This window comes from Stigmatopora argus, chromosome 8, assembly GCF_051989625.1.
Source record: "Stigmatopora argus isolate UIUO_Sarg chromosome 8, RoL_Sarg_1.0, whole genome shotgun sequence".
In the NCBI taxonomy this organism is placed as follows: Eukaryota; Metazoa; Chordata; class Actinopteri; order Syngnathiformes; family Syngnathidae; genus Stigmatopora; species Stigmatopora argus.
Genome location: NC_135394.1, coordinates 1,515,518 through 1,541,303, shown reverse-complemented (window position 1 = coordinate 1,541,303; position 25,786 = coordinate 1,515,518). Strand labels below are relative to the sequence as shown.

At 39.9% G+C, this 25,786-nt stretch overlaps 1 protein-coding gene across 2 annotated transcripts in view; it reads right to left on the bottom strand.

Annotated features, from left to right (window-relative positions):
* Positions 1 to 19,021, bottom strand: part of atp11b (ATPase phospholipid transporting 11B) — a 62,030-nt gene extending 43,009 nt beyond the window's left edge. The window contains exons 1-8 of one of the 2 annotated variants that reach the window (XM_077606448.1): positions 18,653 to 19,021; positions 11,796 to 11,912; positions 10,230 to 10,319; positions 8,354 to 8,434; positions 7,915 to 8,022; positions 4,374 to 4,514; positions 3,511 to 3,614; positions 3,396 to 3,443 (exon numbers count right to left, since the gene is read on the bottom strand). In XM_077606448.1, coding sequence (XP_077462574.1) covers positions 3,396 to 3,443; positions 3,511 to 3,614; positions 4,374 to 4,514; positions 7,915 to 8,022; positions 8,354 to 8,434; positions 10,230 to 10,319; positions 11,796 to 11,912; positions 18,653 to 18,679 — 716 coding nt within the window. In that variant the 5' untranslated portion in view covers positions 18,680 to 19,021. The remainder of the gene's footprint in view (positions 1 to 3,395; positions 3,444 to 3,510; positions 3,615 to 4,373; positions 4,515 to 7,914; positions 8,023 to 8,353; positions 8,435 to 10,229; positions 10,320 to 11,795; positions 11,913 to 18,652) is intronic. The other variant, XM_077606449.1, reaches the window with a different exon arrangement.
* Positions 19,022 to 25,786: the final 6,765 nt, after the last annotated feature.

Genomic DNA, 25,786 nt, shown 5'->3' with positions numbered 1-25,786 from the left:
TACATTGTCTACTGACTGACCCAGCTGTTCTCTTAACTCATTAGCTCTTCTTTCACCTCAGAGAAACATGTAGTAAGCCACTATTTCACACGACATCCACAAACGCTTTTGTTTTATTGCTTTTGGCAATTCAGTAGCAGATAGAGAAGGACAGACAGGCAAACAGAGACAGACACAGTGTGAAAGGTCAAGTAATGAGCTGTTAATTGTTTTTGATAAGATTCTATGCACACAAAATGCTAAAAAAAACGATGCCACGTAAAGCAAACGCAAAGCCAGGTTAAAGCTAAAGCTTTAGGGGCTATTATTGAGGTAAACCGGCAATCAGTAACATTCAAACAGTTGTGTTAAATAGTGCATCTAAAACATCTTATGACTTGTGTCAAAAATATACAGTGGTACCTTGACATACGAGCACCCCGACATACGAGCATTTCGAGATAAGAGTAAAATTTCGAGCAAATAATTATCTCTAGATACGAGACAAATTTCGAGATACGAGAACGCCAGGTGGCCAAGACATGAGAGGCTGTTTATGATTTTAGCGCACTGTCTTTTTTGTCGCATCTCTTTCGTGTATAACAGATATCTACGAGCACGAGCACTGGGCGGAGCGTTACATTTTCTTCAGTGTTTTTTTTCCGTCACTCAGCGCGAAATACGGAGCGATCGCTAATACGAGGAGTATATATCACTTCTCGTTGGCTGCTCATAGGAACATCAGGGGCACTGGCTCTCTCCCCGCAACTCCCTCATGTAATGTCTCTGGTCGCAACTCCCTCGTGTAATGTTTCTGGTCGCAACTCCCTCTTTGTAATGTCTCTGCGAGCACTGGGCGGAACGCTGCATTTTTTCAGTGATTTTTCCCCCTTAGCCTGTTAGCGCCCGTTGGCGGAGCGATCGATAATACAAGACTACCTCTCGTTGGCAAGTGGTCGTGCGTTATCTTATTGTGAGGACATTTGTGTGCATCATTTGCGGAATCTTTTGAAGGGAATACAAAAGCAAACAGCCCATCGATAGTGAAAGTCAGGGTGGAAACGGGGCAAACAGCCAACCCAGCCGGGAGCAGAAAGGTATCAAACTTTAATACAAAATTAGAATTAAGTTTAGTGTAAGGTTAGATTAAACTTATTTTTGAGTGTGTCTGCATCGTAATCCAAGTTCATTAAATTTGTTAATGTTATGAAACGAAGATGTTGCTGTGCAAAAAGCATGTATGTTGAAAAATTGGAATGCTCAAAGAAAACTAATTGCATACGTACAAATCGAAATCAAAGATAACAATAGCCATTTTTATGTAAATATTCACATTGGTATGACAGCAAGCACCCAATGTTGGCAATTAAAAATAAAACAATTTACTGGTTAAAAAAAAAGAAACAATTAGGACTGCCTCACAAGCCATCAGATTATTATCCAAGTAATAGCATGCTTCATGTTTTGTTGACATGTAGTATTTTTGTTCTAAAATCGCCCAGCCCTAGTCTAAACTACCTTTTTATATCAATTAAGGCACCATGTTTGACCAATTTAACAACAATTCGCAAGTCACTAGAGCACATGCACATATGTACATTTTCCGTGTGCTAAAGCATTGATAAATTGAATTTATGATTCCGAGAGAACTTTGTTTTATGTGGCCCAGTGTATCGAGCCCCCATTATCTTGTGGCACTGACCTATAAATTCTACTCCAGTGTAATTCAAGAACCGATCATCTTGAAACTTGGTAGGTACATAGCATTAGCCAGTATCAGTTGATTATGAGAGCCCGATTTAAATTTTATGTATCCCGGCTGATTAATTAATTGTTGGATTTTTAGCCAGTAAAGGGTGGTCTGCTGTAGGTTAGGAATTTAATGCAGACTTATTGTTTGTGATTCAGGCTCATTAACGGCACATCAAGACAATTATTTTTGGGGATTTATTTAATTTAAAGATTGATTGAAACACAAAACTACTGAATAAAACACGGTCGACCTGGAATATACATCTACGGCAGGGGCGGCCAACTCAGGTCCTCGAGAGCCCCTATCCAAGATCGCTTCCGTTTTCTTGAACCGACGTACCAACTAATTTATCGTAATTGTGTATATTTAGTTTATATATAGTGTTTTTTAATACTTTTATATATCTAGTTTTTCCCCTGAGTGTTAAATGGACAAGACAGGGAGAAGTGGTCCGCTTGTGTTTTCATTGTTTTGAAGTTGAGGATGCAAATCTTTTCCTGCCTGGTTTACATCTTCAGACCCAGATTTTTGATTCTTTGTAAAAGGACTAATTAATCGCAGACTTAATTTGCCTGTAGGTTCTGAGATAACCAATCAATAACTTGTGAGCACAACCAACAGCCTGATATTATGCTGAGGTAAAGCCATGGCTGTTTTAATGAGAAGTTCCTTACAAAGGTATGTGCAACTAGGCCTCAGGTTCTGAGGGTGGATGAAAAATGCATCAGAAACCCATGTACTTCAATAACTATTGAAATGTTGTCAGATGTTGGTCAGGCATCATGAATTCAAATGGTGCCTTGATTGCTATGAAAAAGGTGACATCCAAACACAGATGTACAATTGACTTCGTTCATGCATTCATTCATTTTGTAAACCTCTTATCCTCACATTGGTTGCGGGGGTTGCTGGAGCATATTCCAGGTGACTACGGGGACCAGGCGAGGGACCAGCCAATCGCAGGGCACAAGGAGATGGACAACCATTCACGCTCACACTCATAACTAGGAGCAATTTAGAATGTTCAACCAGTCTACCCTGCATGTTTTTGGGAAGTGGGAGGAAACTGATGTAACCGGAGAAAACCCACGCAAGCCCAGGGAGAACATGCAAACTCCACACATTGAGGGCCCAACCGAAGAACTGTGATGCCAACACACTTATCACTCGGCTGCCGGGCCGCCTGTACAATCGACTTAATGCAGGTGTGGGGAACAATTTAGACACAAAGAGCCAGAAATCTTAAACTGTGAGAGTCAGAGCCACACCTTACATCAGAAGCATCATAAAAAAACATCCAATATGGCAAATTATTTTTGAAATATAATTTATTTGTTTTTAACGGGCCCTGATGGATTTGAGTATGTTTTAAGAGAGAATAAGAAAAACATGAAAGAAGGCAAAGAGCCACAGTATATACAAAATATAATAAGAAGCAAAGCCAGGAGCTGCATGAGGCTCGAGAGCCACGTGTTCACCACCCATGACTTATTTAAATGGCTGAAAATTCCAAGTCAAGGATATGTTCCCAGAAATATTCTAAGGGAATGTGGGTTTTTCCATTTCATCTAGGTTGGTTCAATAAATTTTCAATAAACAATACAAAACAACAAAGTGACTTTTGAAATATTCAAACAAATAAAATAAATAAATATGGTCTCACCTGACAATGTCTTCCCCATTGTAAGTCACCGTTATTCGACCAACAAATCTGGAAAGGATCGGGAATTTTAGCATCAGTTTAGTGAAAATTTTTAAAAGTTTTTCTGTTAGATTACCTGTATAAGTCGGGTTCTGGTTGCTGACACTCCACCACAGCAAGCAGATTCTCCAGTTGGGATACGGACTGACATATAGAGGTTTCTGCCACAGAGTAGTGTGTCTAAAAACATACATACAAAATCAGTTTCAGGTTAAGACAGTGCCTACATTTCCAAGCAGCCAATATTCACGTTAAGAATGATTTTCTTGTAATTTAAAAGTGCAATACTATGTTTAGTTACGCAACCGGCTTAATGAAGCGTTTCACATTGTTTCCATGAGTTATGCAGCTATTCTACTTCTCTGATGCAATAAAACAGAGAATTCTTTGTGAATAGGGCATGCAGAGAACACATATGGATCTTCTTTTCAAATAGGGTATGCTGACTATCTTATTTCTGACAAGATATTCAAATTAGAAAAGTTATACCCCAAGGGTACCCAGTGTTTAAAATAACCAAATATTACCCTGGTTCTGTCGTGAAGAATGTGTAATGCACACCACTTTGTGGTTGTATTCTAGGATTATTTCTTACTTTACTCAAATGGCTTGTGAAAGTGTTTTGTCCCTTTAAGATAACCTATTGATATGGTCATGTGATTATCTTCTAAAGGTGATTTAGGCTGCTACTTGTGGGCTCCACTTTGTGAACCATTATGTAAAATTTAAGGGTTAATTTCACATTTCCCTTCCACTACAAGAATTATTGGACACAGTTAAGTTGCAATTGTCTGCATATATCTACATGCCTTTTTATGTGCAATGTGCATACACATAGCTAGTCTTCAGATGCGGTAGTGAGATACAGGGGCAACACAAATATTTACTGCATTTTTCAGCGATATTCTTTAACATGAATTTCGCTTAAAGTCTACATACACATTTACACACTTTGAGATTAGTCTCTCCATCAAGGCTGGCAGTGGTAATGTGACAGGTGCCCTCTGACCGATCTGATGATAGCAACACCAAATCAGCTGGAAATGTCTCATCTTTGGCCACACGTACAATATCCCCCACCTGTAAATATAGGATGGAGAACAGAAACATATTGGCACCTGCATGCACTAATTCAGTAAAAATAAATGTGAAATGGATGTATGCATTGTACATACAGGTGGTTAAGGATGGGTCATCTAGGCATTTTTTTTTCATGTTTTCAAACCCATTTATCATTTTTTTTCCTGATAGAATAATTGGAACTGATACTTCAACAACAACAAAATCATGAAGTTTGATTATTTTATGATTTTATTATGGGTAAACTGAAAATGACCAAATAAGCTGGATCAAAATTATACTGTATCTACTCCCATTTAAGCCGCCCACGTGTATAAGCCGCACCCTTAAAATATCATAAGGAAGTTAATATGCCTGTCTTTGTGAATGCAAAACATCAAATTATTCAATTTGAAAAAAGAAATAAGTCGATCTTGATGAGAAGCTGATGTTTTTTAATGACAGAAATTACAATTTTATTACCAAAAGTTTAAGATGTTGTGGCGACCAAATTGCTTCTAATGTCAAAATATCTTGATTTTTTTCAATGGTTCATATTACTGCAATAGTTGTCACTTTCGAACAAGAAATAAAAAGAAAAAAACTAAAGCGGAACTTTGTTTTTTTTCCCCACAATCACAAATGTATAATCATTTCCTTTCAAAAAGGAAGTGTCGTAAACACAACCAGCAACTGTGTCCGTAGCGGTATAGTGTTCACCAAGTGTCTGGGTGCAATAATAACATGTGATACACATTATACAGGTATCAAGCCTGATATTTTAACGATCGACTGCAAGACCTTCGATCAGCGTTGACAAATATTGGGACATGGAAAAAGCTGACATGGTAAAAGCTACAAACACAGGCTACTCGTGTCTGACCAGTCGGAGCACGTTTAACCAGTGGTGGACCGTCTGGGCCTGCAAGGCCTTCTCTATTGGCCTAAAAAAATATCTGAATCACAGACTGATGTTAATTATGTTTTGTCCATGAATACTTATTAAATAATTCCAAATTGTCTGTCAGCTTTCATTGCTTTTCCCCTGGTTGCGGTGCTTCCAGATGTGTTTTCATATTTAAGCATCTAACTAATCACATTTCAGCCATTATTTCTTGCCAGGGTCAGAAATCTACGTTGAGGCTTTCACAATCAGTTCTGCAGGTTCTGCTAGATAAAACAAGCGTCGATAAAACTGTTGCTTTAACCAATCATCTCGAATTGGCAACACCAATGCCTTCTCGCAGGCGTTGGGATACGTCATCGCTTTCACCAACTATGATTGGCTAGTGATAGAGTGGACTAGCCAGAGCTACCAAACTGTATCTGGAGCGAGTTGCACAAGCGAATTTATTGTTGTGTTGATTTAATAGCGGTTTTGTCAACCCACAATGGCTGAAGGAGAAGAAATTGATTTGTTTGCAGATTTACTGTCGAAGCCATTTTCAATACGGACTTTGAGAAAAAAGCTGGACATCATTAAGAAAGGTCAGGCAAATCCGAAGCAAGCAAGCCTGTCACAACCGGGAACGAACATTTTCAGCACTAAATCGAAGAAAAACGTATGCTAGAAATACGACAGGACAGGCTCGACTTTCAGCATTAGCTTCAATAGCAATAGAAAAGGAGGAGGAAAGAAAGGAGGTTGGATTTTGTGTACAGATAAAAAAAAATTTGGTGAGTAAAATATGGCTATATTCCTCAACAATATTTCAATTATATGAGGTTATTACTGATGCATTTTTTATTTGTCGCAGCTGTAGCTGCAGTAAAGGTTTTATAGCCATACAATAGTTTTGAGGGTTGGATGGATTCAGACATAGATGAAGGCGTCAGTTTGAAATTCATGCCCCCCACTGTGTTTAACTAGGTAAAATGGTGTCGCCCTAGGTAAGATGGCGGCGCCCTGAGCGAGCAGTGACAGGCACAAGTGAGTTTTTTCACGTTTTATGCAAGATACATTTTTTCTTCAAAATAAATTTTGTTTAGCCTTTTATCTGTTTATCTCTTCTCTATTCTGAAATAAATTACCAAATTGGCCGCATTGTCTTGCATTTTGGGTTCATGGTGTTATGGCGTTTCGTCTTTGTCACCTTGCAGTTTCGTGCATGTCGTCTTTTTATGCACATATAAGCCGTACACTCGATTCAGTAGTCATTTTTTTGTCTGACAAATGCGGCCTATAGGCGAGTAAATCCGGGACATAGAGCAATGCCAATATTTGTTTACTTTTCCCTTGGCCATTTCTACTTCAATAAGGTTCTTTTGGTGGTCATCCACAAGCTTTTGGCAAGTTTCTGGTTGAATCTTTGACCACTCCTCTTCAAAATAATTGGTGCAGTTCAGTTAAATGTTTTGGCTTTCTGTAATGGACTTGTTTCTTTAGCATTATCCACATGTTCTCAATAGAGTTTAAGTCAGGACTTTGGGATGGTTTCTAAAACCTTATTTCTCCCCTGATTTGTCCTGTTGGAAGACCCGACTACACCCAAGACCCAACCTTCAAGCTGATGACTTTAGGTTTTCTTGAAGAATTTTAAGGTAATAATCCTCCTTCATTGTCCCATTGACTCTCTGTACAGCAAAAGTTCCATTGACAGCAAAACTGGCCCATAGCATCATACTACAAACACCGTGCTTGACTACTACGAACACCATGCTTGATGGTAGTAGGCATGGTGTTTAGGGGTTAAAGGGCTCACCTTTTCTCCTCCAAACATATTGCAGGGCATTGTGGCCATTGTTTCTTCTGACCATAGAACTTTCCCCCAGAAGGTCTTATTTTTGTGAGCAGCATCAAACTTTAGTCTGGCCTTAAGGTGCCACTTTTGGAGCAAGAGCACCGGTACCAGTGTTCCAACAGCTTCTAATTCTTGGCAGATCTGATTTTTGGTGCTAATGGGTTGACTCTTCACCCTTCTGATCAGATTTCTCTCGGTAACAGGTGACAGCTTGCACCTTTTTCTTGATCGTGGCAGTGACAAAACAGTGCCATGCACTTACTTACAATTATTTGCACTGTTGCTCTTGCAGCTGTTTTGAAATGGCTCCAAGCGACTTTTCTGACTTGTTCAAGTCAATGATCCTCTTTTTCAGATCTGTGCTGAGCTCCTTAGAGTTTCCCATTGTACCATTTGTGGATGTTTTTATCCAATGAGGCCTCTTTAAATGCCCTCAGACAAGTCACTAGCTATAGCCTCTCGTAATCACTCACATGAAGTTAGGAGGCTATGCTATGGAGCTCATGTCATTGACACAAATTTCTAAGTAAAACTAGACCAAAGGTGTTTATCACTTGCTAAGGTAGGAGGTTTGAAGATGTCTGGTTTCTAAGACACCCTGTTCTGTTTTAATGCTCTTTTTATTACAGTTATTTTTAAAACTAGTCAGATATTTCCTAATGAGACAATTGCTTTCATACCCTGATGTTCTTTGATCTTGTCTGAACCAGGCTACCGCTGCGAACAACAAACACAGGAGCTCCGTTAACCTCATTGTCAGCCTTGTGTCTCAGCCAGTCCTCGTAGCCCTTTTGAGACAAATACGTCAAAACATCAAATTTGCAGGGAAAGGTATTGTACAAAATTTGTTTTGTTGACTCATTTACATTAACTACTGTCATGAACATCCACCTGCTAACAAAAGCTCATTTGAACATTTTTTGATCCTGAATATTGCAACACCAGAGATGTCGCCATTTAATAACAACTAAATTATGGAAGCACAACCTCTACCTCGAGCATGCTTATTCCCAGTATACCCATTCTCCAGAGGCTAGGGAAACTACTATGTGCACTGTTGTGTCATTAGCTCTGTATTTTCAACACAATTAAAGGAAGTCTCTAGCAACATGGTCTCACCTGTTTAATGGCTGTTACTGTGATCACAAAGAAAAGAGGCAGACCACTTGTAACTGGGGAAGTAGGGGTGTCGATCATTAACTGAAAAGACAAAGTAAATGTGCTCAGACAATTAAGCCATTGTAATTATACAATTATCTATATTAGAGGTGCATTTCCTTTTTTTTTCCATTTTATTGTGGGTTTGCAAGGTAATGTTGTAAATTTACAAACTATCATTTTTCAAGCTATCCAAGTTATATTTTTTTGCCTAATAAAATGCACTTTATTATTTAAATTTAAGAGCTTTTCTCTTATTTGCAATTAGCGAGATCTCGTTGGGAACATGGTTCTTTTTATAATGACTTGGCATCTTAATTATTTGATGTAGGGTGTTAATTGAACTCCCACTAAAGAAGTGTTACTCCCATCTGGAAGCAGAAAACAATGGCATAAAATTGCAGTGTGATGACAAGCCACGATGACGGTGTAACAATGAAAAGTGGTTGAAAAGCCAGAATATAGTTGTCCATCTCAGCTCATTTGAAAAAAAACATGTTAGATTTCACATCGTCAAGATGCAACAAGTTCTTTATTCTATGGAGCAAATTCATTGACATGTTGAGTGGTAGTAAATGTAGCATTTTAGATTAAGTCAATTGAATTCTTTGGAACAGTATAAAGAATTTGTAAGCAAAATATTACTTGGAAGGCAGACTGATGCCTATGTGGGGCTAATGCCAAGGATGGTTGTAGAGCCCGATGTTTTACTAAAAGTTAGGAAGCATTTTTTTAGTACAGACGCTCCCCTACTTACGAACGAGTTAGGTTCCAAGCTATTGTTCATAAGTTGAATTTGTTTGTAAGTTGCTCAGTGCTATATTTTGTATTAGAATTTATGTTTAAGGCCTATAGAAGTATATTGAAGGTTTATATAAGTGCATTTGTATGTTTAAGGCTTGTATAAGTAACACACATTGGTTTGTACTGAAAAAAAAAACATTTAATAACATGGAGAGAATACATACAGTACTGTATACATACATTAGAGAGAGAGAGAGAGAGAGAGAGAGAGAGAGAGAGAGAGAGATTTACTAGAAACTGGCCGAAAGAAGCTATCTAATGACGATTGCAGTTTTCTTTTTTTCATCATAAATGATGAAGTAGCACTGTATGGCATCATTCAATTGATTTGCAAACTTTGTGCAACGTTCAGTATTTGGGTCCTGCTGCTCAATCTTTATGTTTATAAATGGTACTGACGGTCGAACGATTCAAGTTGTATTCATGTGCAACGCTCACCACTTTATCACGCGCATCAAGCTTCGTTATTATTGCCACTCATTTCAAATGAAATGGCTTGCCTCTTCCTTGCAGCCTTTCGCTTTTCACCAACCATATTGAATAATGGATGCACGAGATATTTAATGATACAAATGAAAAAGGTTCTTTGCGCACTGGAGATACGTTCACGCACTTCCGCATTGCAACAAACTGGGCAGAGGAAGGTAGATGCTGGGTGAGCTGAGCGCTCACAGCGCCAGGCGTCGGTATTAGCGGCGGAAAGAAGCACTACTCGGAAAAAGGCGCACAATACAAAATTGAACTTACGAACATTTTTCGACATAAACGCAATTTGCAGACATGTGCGTATGTACCGTTGTTCGTAACTCGAATGTTCGTAAGTAGGGGAGCGTCTGTATAGAAACAAATCTTATACCCACTGGTAACCATGGTATCAGTAGCTGATTCATGTTGATACATTCAAATAAGACGTATATTTTTGTATCAAAAAGACAAGCTATTAACTCAAAATGAGGAAGGCAAAAAATAGAGGGCGCCCGTGTGTGTGTGCGTGTGTTCGTGTGTTCGTGAATGTGTGCTTGCATGTGTTTACCTGAACAAGAAAGATGATGAGGAAGTAAAAGTTGGCTATCCTCCTGAACTGCTCAAACAGATTCTTCGGGATAAAATTCCAAATTGTATACTGTAACAGGACCAGACAAAAGAATTCAGAACATACATTTAAACTAAAACAAAATTGTGTATTTGTGTCATTACAATAAAAATTATATAGATACATGGCAAGTCAGTCTAGGACTGTAGGCCAATAAAAAAAAAAATCAAACAGTTTTGCTCCTGTTGCCTTTTTAAAAATATACTCCACCATGCATGCTAACGTATGTGTAATGCTAGCACGACCATTGCAGCATGTCCATTGAGCCTAATCGCCTTTTTAAAGCGCAAAAAAACAGAAATTGCACCCGCAACTGAGACAGCGCCCTTTCAGTCGCGGTGCGCCCTATAGTTGTGAAAATACGGTAGTCAACAGAGTAAGTAGTCAACAGGAATATGTGTGCTTGTTGTGTTGTAACCATGTTATCTTAGACTTCATCCAAAACTCTATCCTTAACCACATTGATGCATACACACCTGTGCAAAAGAATAACTTCAACGGTTAAAATAATCTTTGTTAATCAAATGATTGCTATAAAAAAAAGTTCAGTCAATCGCATAAGCCTAAAAACAACTGTATACTGTCAGGATTTATTTACTTACTACACTGGCCAAAGACCTAATGAATGCAAGAATTCAGATGCCTCATATACTACATAAATACCCATATCTGGGCTATAAACAAAAGAAGCAGAAACATGGCCAGTGCTTGCAACTCACTTCATAGCAATTCACCACATCACCAAAACAAATGAGGAAAAAAATACAACTTAAGGCATAATATTTATGAAATATTGGAACAAAACTATTTTGTAACATCACATTCTAATTTAGATATAAATAACTAAATACATATTAAATAAAAATTAATGTCAATGAGAAAATGTGAAAACAGCGTAGCAATCATCTGACAACCATCAACTCTATTATCTACTGGAAAACTTGACTATTTTTGAATAGTTAAACTACATAACACAGGGTGTGATAGCCAATAATGGTTGTTGGGCAGTTTTGGAAGTTTTCTGGATATCTTTAACTTATTTTTGGAAAAAAAGGCCAAACAGAAAATGGATAAAATTTAGAAATATAATTTGCATGGGTTTACATTTCTATAATTTTAGAACAGGTAATACATTAACATGGAAAATTGCTACACATGTTTTAAAATATGGAAAAATCTTATACAGTAAAATGGAAGGGAAAAAACATGTTTACATTTAAAGGTAGTCTGTATATCAATGTATGTATATCGATCATTTTTTTATTTTTAAAAAGTAGAATTAAAATATAAAAATATGTGGGAAAATATATGGGAAAAATAAATTTGAACAAAAATAGTTTGGAATCAAATTCAGAATTGAATCTTAACCCTAAAAATTAGAATCTCATCAAATAGCCAGGCAATGGAACTGTCCAATCTACTACAAACCTGTTAGATATCACACCACCATACAAACAAGATCGGTTTAAGAAAGCGTTCTACATTCCTACAATTTACATACTGTACCTTTGATGATATAATTCTGTTGTCAGCAAAACGTTGAGGTATGTAGTGGCCATGCTGGGGGAATCGGTTTGCTACATAAACTGTCCTAGTGTCACTTTGATGAGGGGGATCAAAGCCCTAGAGGAGATGATGGATATGAAGTGAGAATATTTACCGTATTTACTCACATATAAGCCGCTTTTGTCGGACAAAAAAAATGATGACTGAGTGACGGCTTATATGCGCAGAAAAACATGACATGCAAAAAAACTGCAAATTGACGGCACCGTGACACGATGACGTCACGACAAAAATGGCCGCTGCGTGACGTTACGATGTAAGCGAATTCAGCCGATACTTTCATTTATTTCAAAATTTAGAAAAGATTAACAGATAAAACGCTAAACAAAATGTATTTTTACGTATATGAATGCCATTTTTAAAAAACGTACGCATCATGCATAAAACGTGAAAAAACTCACGTTCCTGTGACTGCTCGCTCGGGGCACAGCCATCTTACCTCAATCCCAGGCAGCCATATTACCTAGGGCGCTTAAGTATAAACCTAGTTAAACGTGCTCTGACTGGCCAGACGCGAGTAGCCTTGATTTTGACCGGAGTACCTGGGTAGATGAGCGCTATCAAAGAACATCGCAACGCTAAGCTAACTCGGTAATAGTTTTTTTTGTTGGATTTCTTGTTCGAAAGTGACAACTATTGGAGTAATATGAACCATCGAAAGAATTGAGATATTTTGACATTAGAACCAATATGGCTGCCACAACATCTTAAACTTCTGGTAAGAAAATTGTAATTACTGTAATTAGAAAGCATTAGGTTCTCGTCAAGATAGACTAATTTCTTTTTTCAAATTGAATAACTTGATATTTAGCATTTACAAGGACAGGCATATTAACTTCCTTATGATATTGACCCTAATAATGTGATTTTGATTCATGCAGTATCTCAAAAATACCACTTGTGAAGATTTTTCTTAAGATTTTCCCTTCAAAGTAACACATTTGTACCTCCTATTAAAACCATGAAGATGGAGGTGAAAATTGGGAATCAGGAGGGCGGCTTATACGTGAGAAATTGTAACATTCAAAAATTTCACGGCAATTTTCAGGGTGCGGCTTATATGCGAGTAAATACGCTAACAGAGGAAAAAAAGACATGACTCTTCTAACACAACAATGATAAATAACATGTTCCACAATACTGTATTTCAACTATTATTTCACTGTATACATGAATAATTTTATCTTCTGTAAAGCCCATCCTCACAAGGGTTGTGGGGTGCTGGAGTCTATCCCAGTTAACTCTGGACAGTTCAGCGGTTGTAGCCTGAACAGGTTTCCAGCCAATCGCAGGATTTCTGATAAAGTTATGTTAGTATATTTTCTCTTTTAGATGTTGTTCATTTTGCTTCTGATATGGTATCGTATCAAAGTCTGAATTTAGGAATTGTGACAGCACTACCTGGGCTACAATATTGCTTCTTTCACTGACAACAAGTGGCTATAACTCAGTTCTAGCCATTGATGATCATTTTGTGTCGAAGAAACTTAAAAGATGCTAACTACTGTTGTTATTGTCATTATACTACCCTGAAGGACACTACATTTGGAAGGTCACGGTCACAAAAAATGTGCTTTTTTAGCAAATAGGTTGTGCAATATCACTTTGATGTTGCTGCTATGAGTGTCTTGACGAGTGCTGAACAACAAATGATTGACTGTCTGGTTGTTGTTTGTGTTGGACATAGTATCATCTTGCTGATAAAATTAGTCACAAGATAGGCCAGAATGGGAGTCTTTGCCCTACATGTGTAATAGTGATCGATGTTTTTTTCAGAACCGAAACCAAGTATGAATAAATGAATGTAACTGTGAATAAATTGAGACTTTATGTATCCCATGATCCGATCAGGCTTTTCTCTCACCCAAAGTCAGCTGGGAATACTTAGAGACACCCCTGATCCTAGTGAGGATAAATTACATCGAATAAACACTGGAACGGCCATCTATCAATAAAACATTTTAATAAGGTTAAAATCTGTAAATATTACTATAGCACAGTGCTTCTCATTTGCTGTTTGTCAAGTCAATGTGCAATTACACTTTATTGTAGTAAAAAAAAAAAAAAGTATGTTTTTCTACGTCTGATGCTCCCAGGCATTGCTTAGCGCCCCCCTGGCATTGCTTTGTGCGGGGCGCACCACACTATTTGAGAAGCACTCTTAGAGCATCATAGGATTTTGTCTTGGTCAGATTTGTCCGGTTCGTGGGCCATTTGCAGCCCGCCATCCATATTTTTGTGTGTCGGGTATATGCTTTGAATACAGCATTAAACACAACCCATACTTTTCGTGCTTAACCTCGACATGTGTGGACATCAAATTTTTGTTTGTCACAAGACGCCAATAGGCGGCCTGGCGGCTGAGTGTATAATGCTTCGGCCTCACAGCACTGGGGTCCTGGGTTCAAATCCAGCTCGGTCCATGTGAGTGGAGTTTGAATGTTTGCATGGGTTTTCTCCGGGTACTCCGGTTTCCTCCATGCATAGTAGCCTGATTGGACACTCTAAATTGACCCTGGGTATGAGTGTGAGCGTGAATGGTTGTCCGTCTCCTTGTGCCCTGCGATCAGCTGGCTACCGATTCAGGGTGTCCTCTGGCCCGAAGTCAGCTGGGATAAGCTCCAGCATCCCCCACGACCCTAATGAGGAGGATGTGGTTCAGAAAATGAGATGAGATGAGACAAGACAACAATGTTAAATTTTGGACTACAAGGGACATGTGGACATTATTTTTCTCAGAAACAACATAATGTAAAAAGATAATTCTTTGTTTTTACACTTATGAGGTCCCAATTAGCCTAAATATCAAAAAGAAAAATGCATCCCTTGCAAGAGTTTGGGTCTTAGGAGGTTAAATATACAGACGCTCCCCTACTTACGAACATTCAACTTACGAACAACGGTGCATATGAACATGTCTGCAAATTGCGTTTAAGTCCAAAAATGTTCGCAAGTCCAATTTTGTATTTCGCCTTTTTCGGAGTAGTACTTCTTTCCGCCGCTAATACCGACGCCTGGCGCTGTGAGAGCTCAGCTCACCCAGCATCTACCTTCTTCTTCGTTGCAATGCGGAAGTGCGTGAATGTATCTCCAGTGTGCAAAGAACCTTTTTCATTTGTATCATTAAATATCTCATGCATCCAATATTGAATATGGTTGGTAAAAAGCTAAAGGCTTCTATTGAGGGAGTTGCAAGGAAGAGGCAAGCCATTTCATTTGAAACGAGTGGCAATAATAACGAAGCTTGATGCGCGTGAGAGTGGTGAGCGTTTCACGGGCATTGAATCGTTCGACCGTCAGTACCATTTATAAACAGAAAGATCGAGCAGCAGGACCCAAATATTGAACATTGCACAAAGTTTGCAAATCAATTGAATGATGCCATACAGTGCTACCGCATCATTTATGATGAAAAAAAGAAGAAAACTGTGCAATCGTCATTAGGGTGCTTCTTTTGGCCAGTTTCTAATACATAAATCTCTCTCTCTCTACAGTACTGTACATATTCTCTCCATTTTATTAAATGTTTTTTTTTCAGTACAAACCAATGCGTGTTACTTATACAAGCCTTAAACATACAAATGCACTTATATAAACCTTCAATATACTTATATCGGCCTTAAACATAAATAATACAAAATATAGCACTGAATCAACTTACAAACAAATTCAACTTATGAACAATCGCTCGGAACCAATTGCGTTCGTAAGTAGGGGAGCGTCTGTATTACCAAGTCAGAGCTCGACATTAACGTTAACATTAACCCGAATGCCTGGGGCAACCAAGTACTCTTTTCAGGCAGCTAATTACGGGCAGGTAACATTTTGATTATGTGATGTAAAAATAAATGAGGAAAATCACAATTATTTCGAGACATTTTCATCTTCTGCGCAGATGGCTGTGCATGTGAAAATTTTCCACTGCTCGTGTGAAATATTTGTCTATGTTTTCTTAAACGCGCAACAAATACAAATACATACACATACATATGCATATACATATGCATATACATATGCATATGCATATGCATATATATATGTGTGTATATATATATATATATATACACATATATATGTATGTATATGTATGTATATATATATATATATATATATATATATACATATATATATATATATTTATTAATGGCTGCTTAACATAAGTCTCTCCAGATGTAAACAATAACTTCCTAAGACCCAAACTCTTGCAAGGCATGCATTTTTATTTTCTTTGATATTTAGGTTAATTGGGACCTCAAAAAAAGAATGATCTTTTTTACATTATGTAGTTTCATAAGTGGACACCAGGCCCTTGTAGTCCAACATTTAACATTGCAATCTTTGACAACCAAAAACGTGATGTCCACAAATGTGGACACCAGGTCATAGGAGGTTAAACAATTAACAAAGGAGGTCTGTCAAGTACACAATATTTTAAATTAAGTGTTCTGAAAGTCTTTCGAGACACTAACACCACATAATTAGCAGAGTTCTAAGGCCAATGAAATGAAAATCCTGCACAGTAGATTTGAGGACTTCCAATTAATAACTCTATTCTTGTGCTTAAATGAGGATTCTTGTCAACGGAAACTATCACATAGGTAATATATGAATTTGCAACAAGGTCAAAGCTTCCGACAAAGTTTTGAGAGGGACCAAGAGTCAAAAAATTTAAATTAAGACAAATTAATTGCCTTCATCAAAGTAAGCGCTACTGTTTTAATGGTTGTAGTCTTAAATAGGTTTAGAATTATATGCTCTTACACAAATTGATGGGCACTAAATTTAGAACAAGGGGAATAATGGATGTTTATAGCTTTACTCTAAGCATGATTACAGTCTAGTTGTGATTAATGTGTGAGAGAGAGCGCGCGAGAGAGAGAGAGAGAGAGAGAGAGAGAGAGAGAGAGAGAGAGAGAGAGAGAGACAGAGAGAGAGACAGAGAGAGACTGAGAGAGACTGAGAGAGAGAGAGGGAGAGGGAGAGAGGGAGAAGCACAGCTCCATCTGAGCCATAATAACCCAGTTTTGAATTGATTTCTTCATATCGGCCGGATTAAAAAGAGCCGATATGATATACGTCAAATCTCCAAATATCGTCCTGACCAATTATCGGTGGATCACTAATTATATATATGAATGCAATTAAATCTAATGAAATCTTTACAAATGTATCTCATTTGTCCTTTCAAATGTAATTAACAGGCTGACAATTACTGTTTTTTTTATCTTAGCTCAATTTTGTACTAGCTTTAAAAGTTCAAGACAGAAGCTGACAAAGCAACAACAAATCATCACATATGATTCTTGCCAATTTAAAAGCAGCCAGAAGCATTGCCATATTGAATATACTTAGATGACAGCTTGCAATGAATTAAAACAACAAAAACCTGTTAAGTATTGTGTGCTACGTACTAATGCAGTCGTTGATGTTAGACCTCTGACGTTTTGTTTGCATATGTCATGATTTTTCCCGTTTCATTTTCTGAACCAGGCGGGCCGGTGGAGCGAGTGGTTAGCGCATCGGCCTCAAAGTTCTGGGGTCCTGGCTTCAAATCCAGGTCACGTGCACCTGTGTGGAGTTTGCATGTTTTCCCCTGGCCTCCATGGGTTTCCTCCAGGCCTCCGTGGGTTACCTCCGGGTACTCCGGTTTCCTCCCTCATTCCAAAAACATGCATGGTAGGCCGATTGGGCACTCTAAATTGCCCCTAGGTATGAGTGTGAGCGTGAATGGTTGTTTGTCTCCTTGTGCCCTGCGATTGGCTGACCACCAAATCAGGGTGTCCCCTGCCTCTGGCCCGAAGTCAGCTGGGATATGCTCCAGCACCCCCTGCTACACTAGTGGGGATAAAGCAGTTCACAAAATGAGATGCGATTTCCTGAACCGGTTTATTCTCATTAGGGTCATTAGGGGTTCTGGAGCCTATCCCAGCTGACTCCGGGTCAGAGGCGGGACACACCCTGAATTGGTGGCCAGCCGATCGCAGAGGACAAGGAGAGGGACAACCATGCACGCTCACACCCATACCACCCATACCTAGGGGCAATGTTATCCAGAGTGCCCGATCAGCCTACCGTGCGTGTTTTTTGGAATGTGGGAGGGAACCGGAGTACCCGGCGGAAACCCACGCAGGCTCGAGGATAACATGCAAAGTCCACACAGGTGGACGGACTTGGATTTGAACCCAGGACCCCAGAGCTGTGAGGCCGACACCCGAAACACTCATCCGCCAGGCTCCCCAGATGTCATGTTAAAAACTGAAAACAGACCAACCTAGCCGTACACAAGTAGTGAACCATCTTGAATCATGTCTAAACTATGATCAATAATTACATTAAAGGAACACTCACAATTTCGTCTTGACACAAGTAATAATTAGCACAAAACAAAAAATGGCGCAGGCTTATCAATTGGACATGAACCAACTTCAAGTTGACTTTGAAAAAGTTTAAATGTATCCCTCTCTTGAGTTTGTCTCAACTTGTGCAACCTTGAAATAAACTAGCTGCTCAAACATTTCAACACGTAAGACAAAATCGATCTCACGCGTTGTGTTTTGCCATATTGTCATGTCATTTAATATTCGCTAGCTATGTGGCTTCCTTGTTTTACCACGTTGCGGGGGTGTCATTTGGACAAGTCGACATCAGTTACAGTACATTTGGCAACGTCCGCTAGCAAAATGTTTAACTAAAGTTCGTCCACAATTTTCCGGCAACTTTCATCCTCGATTTAAATGATTATTATCACATGCAGTTAGCCGCTAACACGATCAGAGTTCTCTTTGAAAAATTGTTACCAGCTGCTGACGTATCCATCGTAGCATCCTTGCAAAGAATCCGTCCCAAGTAGCCGCAAGATTCGTTAGCCAGCACTAGCAACTAGCTTCTCGAGTATAAACCTCCCCAAAACATAAAGGTTTCCCCCCAAAGGCAACTATTTGCGGTCGCATCACGCGACACATTCATACGGCGTCTTCGCATTAAAGATAGAGTCGACTCTTCCCATTTCGCGATAGATATTTGGACAAACGCTGCACTGTAAAAGTGACAAGCAAGAGGCACCACGAAGTCCCAGCGGGCTACGCTACATCTCAGCTCTTCACGTCCAGCACGGTTGTTTCTTCCTTCCTCCTCTCTGCGCAGTCTGGGTGCACTCTAGGCGGCCCGGCAGCGCCCCCTGTTGATCAAAAGATAGGCTACCTACAGTCTAGAAATATTAAACAGTAGTATACACTTGGGCCCTAAATCACAGGTGTCATAGTGGCGGCCCGGGGGCCAAATCTGGCCAGCCGCATCATTTTGTGCGGCCCGGGGGCCAAATCTGGCCAGCCGCATCATTTTGTGCGGCCCGAGAAAGTAAATCATGAGTGACGACTTTCTGTTTTAGGATCAAATTCAAATAATTATAGATGTATACGTATTGTATTTGCTGATTTTCCCCTTTTTAAATCAATAATTGCATTTTTTAATCCATTTTTTCTTTTTGTCTTTTTAGTTAGGTTAGGTTAGGTTAGAACTTTATTTCATCCCGTATTCAGGAAATTTCAAAACAAGACACACAAGACATTGTAGACTAGCACAAAGAAACCAAGCCACGCGACGGGTGGGGCCGAGTCGCAAATGCCGCAGAACAACAAAGCAAAAAGCACAAAGTACAAAGCAGAGCAAAGTATATGGGATCATTAGGAATCATTAAAACAAATCATTAAGACAGAAAAGCAGCAAAAACACAAAGCGAGCAAGAGTGGACGGAGCTACCGCTACCGGCTGCCACTTGAGCGGCGCCATTTTGGTTGCAGTAGCAAAAACGGATATAGACTCAAGACACACTACAACACGTTGTAGAGTTGGATACAACTAGAACCACACACAGGAAGTCTTCCACAAGATGGGGAACTTCTGCAGACTGTGACCGAGGTTGAAAATATGCAGAGTCACTCTTCCAAGCTTATCCGCACAGTCCCTCAGTAGTCTGGAGCTGAAGAATCAATCGTAGCAGAGTACAACCCCTCGACTCCGTTTACGGCCTGGTAAGCGCCGACAGCTCTTCCATCTTATCGGGGAAGGATCTCACTTTCCCCATAATAATAGATGGAATGGTTGGTCTCAAGCGTTGCTTCTTCTCCCGGCACTTTTGTCCAGCTCCAGATTTCCAGCGGCATTGAGGTGTTGCTCCTTCTGCTGCGTATTCGTCACAGGTAATCCCATGTGTATGACAGCATAGGCATGGCTGAATGGTTCCAAAAAAGAAGTAGCAGAAAGAAGCCAGGCTAACAGAACAAAGAAAGTTGTAAAAACATTAAAGTAAAAAGGAATGTACAATTAAGAAATATTAAAATTTAATAACAAAAGATAGAAAGGCTGTAAAACACGAAAAACAAATAAGAGTGGACAGAGCTACTGCCACCGGCTGCCGCGTGACGCACCATCTTGGGAAAAAGAAGAAGAAGAAAAAGCAGTGAAACTCAAGAAGCAGTGTGTAAAATCTAAAAATAAATATTTTATGTTATCCACTTTATTATTTAACATTAAAAAAAATGGTTTCCTTTTGAAATGAAAAACTAATTATTAAAAGACATTATCCCTTACTGAGAAAAAAGCTCAAATAAACAGTTTTAGATCTATTAAAAAAATCCCTGAATATTTAGGGCTTTTGATCCAGTTCTTTTAATTCGATTTTTAAAATAAAACTATCTAAAAATTATATCTTAAGTGGTGAAGCTGCCTCGTGGAGTAGTGTTTCACTCACCTGACTTTGGTGCGGGCAGGCGTGGGCTCAATTCCCACTGGTGGTGGTATGATTGGGGTGCGCATGGTCATTTATCTCTCTATGTGCCCTACGACTGACTGGCGACCAGTCTAGGGTGCAGTCTGCCTTTTGCCCAAAGACAGCTGGGTTAGGCTCCAGCAACCCCCGCAACCCTTTTGCGGATGGGTGGTATGGACGATGGAAAAAATAAAATGAAATCTAAAGTAGTCCGGCCCCCATGAAATCGAGTTGATGTTAATGCAGCCCACGAACCAACCCGTGTTTGACACCCTTGCCCTAAATTGTTGGTTTAAAAAGGGAAAAACAAGAAATATTCCTTATACATCTATAATATTCATTCAAATAGAGATAATCTTTGGACATTAAAATTAGTACACATTTTATTTTTGAGCCTCTTAATAGCAAATATTCTTTTATAGGGGATTTAAAAAATGTATTTATAATTTTATAGGTAACCAGAAAAGAGGGGGCCGGCCCGCTAACTGAGTGGTTAGCGCGTCGGCCTCATAGTGAGGGACCTGGGTTTAAATCCAGGTCGGTCCACCTGTGTGGAGTTTGCATGTTCGCCCCAGGCCTGCGTGGGTTTTCTCTGGGTACTCTTGTTTCCTTCCACATTCCAAAGACATGCAAGGTTGGCTGATTGGACACTATAAAATGCACCTAGGCATGTGTGTGAACGTGAGTGGTTGTTTGTCTCCATGTGCCCTGCGATTGGCAGGCCACCGATTCAGGGTGCCCCCCGCCTCTGGTCCGGAGACAGCTGGGATTGGGTTCAGCACCCCCTGCAACCCTAATGAGGATAAAGCAGTTCAGAAATTGAGATGAGATGTATTATTTGTTTTTATTGGGCCCTGATGAATTTGAGTATGTTTTAAGAGAGAATAAAAATAAGAGAAACATGAAATGAGGCAAAGACCCACGGTATATACATATACGTGTTTGCCCCCCTGAAGTAGAGAAATGGTTTGCCAGAAAATTATTTGTCTCTTTTTCAAATACTACAGCATTTGCATTCTTGATAAAAGTGACAATGACAACCCTATTTGAAGCTGCAAGCGCATATCCATACAGTCCATTTCATCATGTCAGACTTACAGATGTTGCTGCCGTATTAGTTTATGGAGTTACGTAAATCAGTGTTTTAGAGATTACCGCACAGTCACGTGGAAACCACTGCTGATTTTAGGGCTCACATACAAACACGGACAGATAGAGGATTAACCACAGGATTTACACAGTCAATCTGTCCTATGAAAATTGTCTTTCTGAAGGCACTGGACATGTAGTGAATAAACAACAGGATAGAAAACAATCAAATTTGACTGAAACTTGAACACAAAAGTTGTCTGTCACAACTAAGGTTTGGCAATGTGAGGTGAAAACATTTCACTGGTTAAAATAGTACAGTATTGGCATTGATAAAAACTTTTCCCTAACAAATGGGCAGTGACCCCCTTTGAGATATTTGAAGAGGTGGCCCTCTGCACATGTCTTCAAATCTATCAGGATGTACGTACATGTGGATAACTTGTGTCAAATAATAGCTTTTTTGTGTTTAAACATTATTTTGTCCCGCAATTGGCTGGCAAATAATTCATACATCATCCGGGCCGCGCATCCTCGCAAGGGTTGCTGGGGTTACTGCAGCCTATCCTAGCAGACTTCGGGTGAAAGTCAGATTACACCTTAGACTGGTCGCCAGCCAGCCGTAGGTCACACAGAGAGACAGATAATAATTTTCAATCACAATCATACCTCCACCCAGCGGGAATCAATCCCATGCTTTCCAGCACACAAGTCAGGGGTACACGGTCGATTGGTCGCCGGTCTTTTGGTCGCCGATCTTTTGGTCGCCGGTCTTTTTGTCGCCGGTCTTTTGGTCGCCCGGAAGGTAAGTGATAATTACCATTTAAATCGTGGCTCAAATTCCCTAAATACAAACTGCGAATTACTATTTAGTCATATTTAATGCCCTATTAATTATTAGGCTAAAGAAAAGCTCCAAATTTCCCGGACTTTTATTGTTTTTTGTTGGAGAACTTGCTAAGACCCTGATGGACGTACCTTCCTAAGGGGACAACTCATGTACATACAAACTCTTATACACTCACACGTCGGCTCAGTGAAACTGCTCATGGCCATTGTTGGCTTTGATTGATGCGTAGACCGTGTTGTTTTACCTTGTTTTGTCGCTGGACTTTTGGTCGCCGGTTGTTTGGGTCCAAAAGACCGCGACCAAAAGACCGCGACCAAAAGACCGCGACCAAAAGACCGCGACCAAAAGACCGGCGACCAATCGACCGCACATGCAAGTCAGGCGAGTGAACCACTACACCAAAAGGTGACTTATAAAAAAATAATTAAAAAATGTATTTTTTTTTAAATAAATACATACATGAAACTGAGAGTGTTTACTATTTTCTCCTTTTTGTTTTCAATAAATATATATACACACAAACTCTTCAATTCACTTCCCCTTTCTTTCTTTTTCTTTTTCTTTTCCTCCCTCACTCCTGGTCAGTGTGGGTTCCATTGGGCAGAGTTAATCCCCCAGGCCTGTTTAACTGTGCCTTGGCTGATCCTCTTTGTAAATACCCCAGCACTAAGTGGCTTTCAATCATTACCGCCAACTATCCTTATTAGTATTAATAGGCTTAGGACAAGTTCTCCATTTCTGTGTAGACTTCCTGTCTCCCTGTAATGGTTGCTTGCTTGTGCCGGCTTTGGATCCCATTTTTGTGTGTATATTAATGTCTAGTTGCATTAGAATTAACATCTATCTCTCTGTGGGGAATTCGGCTCTGAAGAGCAGAGCTGTAATAGTGTTTCGGCTTCATAGCAATTCAGAAAATGAATTGATTGGCTTCCAGAATGGAGGTGAGCCAAGTGCCAATTGAACATTAGCCCTAGTGTGATTTTTTTCCTGAATCCACTTGGTCAATTAGTATTCGCTCTAAACGATCATGAAATTAGTATACAGTGGTACCTCGTCACACGACCGCTCGTCATACAATATTCTTGAAGTATACTCGTGCACACAACGCCGACAGGCAATGGCACTCTCCGGTAGCAACTCTATCATAGGCGCCGTTCAAAGGGGATGCGAACACAGATGCTACAAGCTAAAAGGGAGCCGCTAGCCAGCGCCCCCGAAGCTCCCATGAGCAGCGGAGCGATCGCTGATAAAAGACTGCTGCTCGTTGGCAAGTGGTCGTGCGTTATCCGATTGTGAGGACATTTGTGTGCATCATTTTCGGAATATTTTGAAGGGAATAGTACAACAACAAACAGCCCATCGATAGCGAACGTGAGGGTGGAGTGTTTGTTCCGTTTACGAGTGCGTTGTGTGGAGAAAAAAAAACGAAGCCCCCCACCCCTTTTGTACCCCTCTTCCCTCGGCGAAATCCACCCAATTTTAGTTAGATTAAACACATTTTATTTCTATTAAACCACTAGTTATGTGTTACTTTGTTAATAGATGGGGAATTAGAAGAAATAAAACATTTTTTCCAATCCAATATCCTGTTTTTGGTGTTTTTTCAGAGGGCTGGAACGAATTATTTTTTTTTCCATTCATTTCAATGGGAAACGTCCCCTCGAGTTACGAGAACCTCGTCATACGATTTCAGTCTCGGAACGGATTACGATCGTATGTCGAGGTACCACTGTACTGGGTTTAATTTTTTTTTAATTAGCATTTCTCATCTCATCTTCATTTTCTGAACCGTTTTATCCTCACTAGCGTCGCGGGGATGGCTTGAGCCTATCCCAGCTGACTTCGGGCCAGAGGCGGTGAACACCCTGAATTGGTGGCCAGCCAGTCGAAGGGCACAAGGAGACAAACAACCATTCACGCTCACACTCATAACTAGGGGCAATTTAGAATGCCCAATCAGCCTACCATGCATGTGTTTGGAATGTGGGAGGAAACCGGAGTACCCGGAGAACACCCACGGAGGCCCGGGGAGAACATGCAAACTCCGCACAGGTGGACCAACCTGGATTTGAACCCAGATCCCCCACTGTGAGGCCGACGCGCTAACCACTCATTTGATTATATTATGTCTGTACAAAGGGCAGCCCCGTGGTTGAGTGGTTAGTGGGTTGGGCTCACAGTGGGGGACATGGGTTCTTATCCAATCCAATCCAATCCAAATCCAGGTTGGTCCACCTGTGTGGAGTTTGCATGTTCTCCCCGGGCCTCCGTGGGTTTTCTCCGGGTACTCCGGTTTCCTCCCACATTCCAAAGACATGCATGGTAAGCTGATAGGACACTCAAAATTGCCCCTAGGTATGAGTGTGAGCGTGAATAGTTGTTTGTCTCCTTGTGCCCTGCGATCGGCTGGTCACTGATTCAGGGTGTCCCCTGTCAGCTGGGATAGGCTCCAGCGCCCCCCGCGACCCTAGTGAGGATAAAGCGGTTCAGAAAATGAGATGTCTATACAGATTTGTCTTGGATGGAAATGTGTTGGTTAGTGTTGGTGTCCCTCTTGTGGTATATTTTTGGCATTACAAACTGTACACAAGAAAACTGCTGGCGCACAGATGATGCCTATTATCAGTCATACATACGTATATGAACTAGGTATTTATATTTTTAATAATTCAAGGAGGTGATGGCAAATTTATTCTGTTACACCTTTATATAAATGTGTTATTTTGTTTTTCCTCTACATGCTCTGTGGTTGCAAAAAGACATTTTTTTACAGGACAGATTGACTTTCGTGTGGGTAATCCTCTAACTGTGTAATATAAATATTTTTCTTTATTTGTAATAATTTTATCATAAAAAAATCATTAATAATTAAAATCATGCAGAAAAAGAGAGTTATCAGTGGGAGAGCAATGAATGATATTTTAACAGGGACCACACACACAAAAATCTCTTTTTGATATTTGTAAAAAAAAATCACTGCAAAATGATGTTTCAAAAATGAACCCTCTCTCTACCCATTCTGTTCCTCAAATTATTCATTCCTTCATTAATTCATTTTCTAATCCGCTCTATCCTCACCAGGGTCGCGGGGGGTGCTGGAGCCTATCCCAGCTGACTTTGGGACAGAGGCAGGGGACCCCGTGAATCGGTGGCCAGCCGATCGCACGGCACGAGGAGACGGACAACCATTCACACCATTCTGTTACTGAGGGGCAATCAGCATAT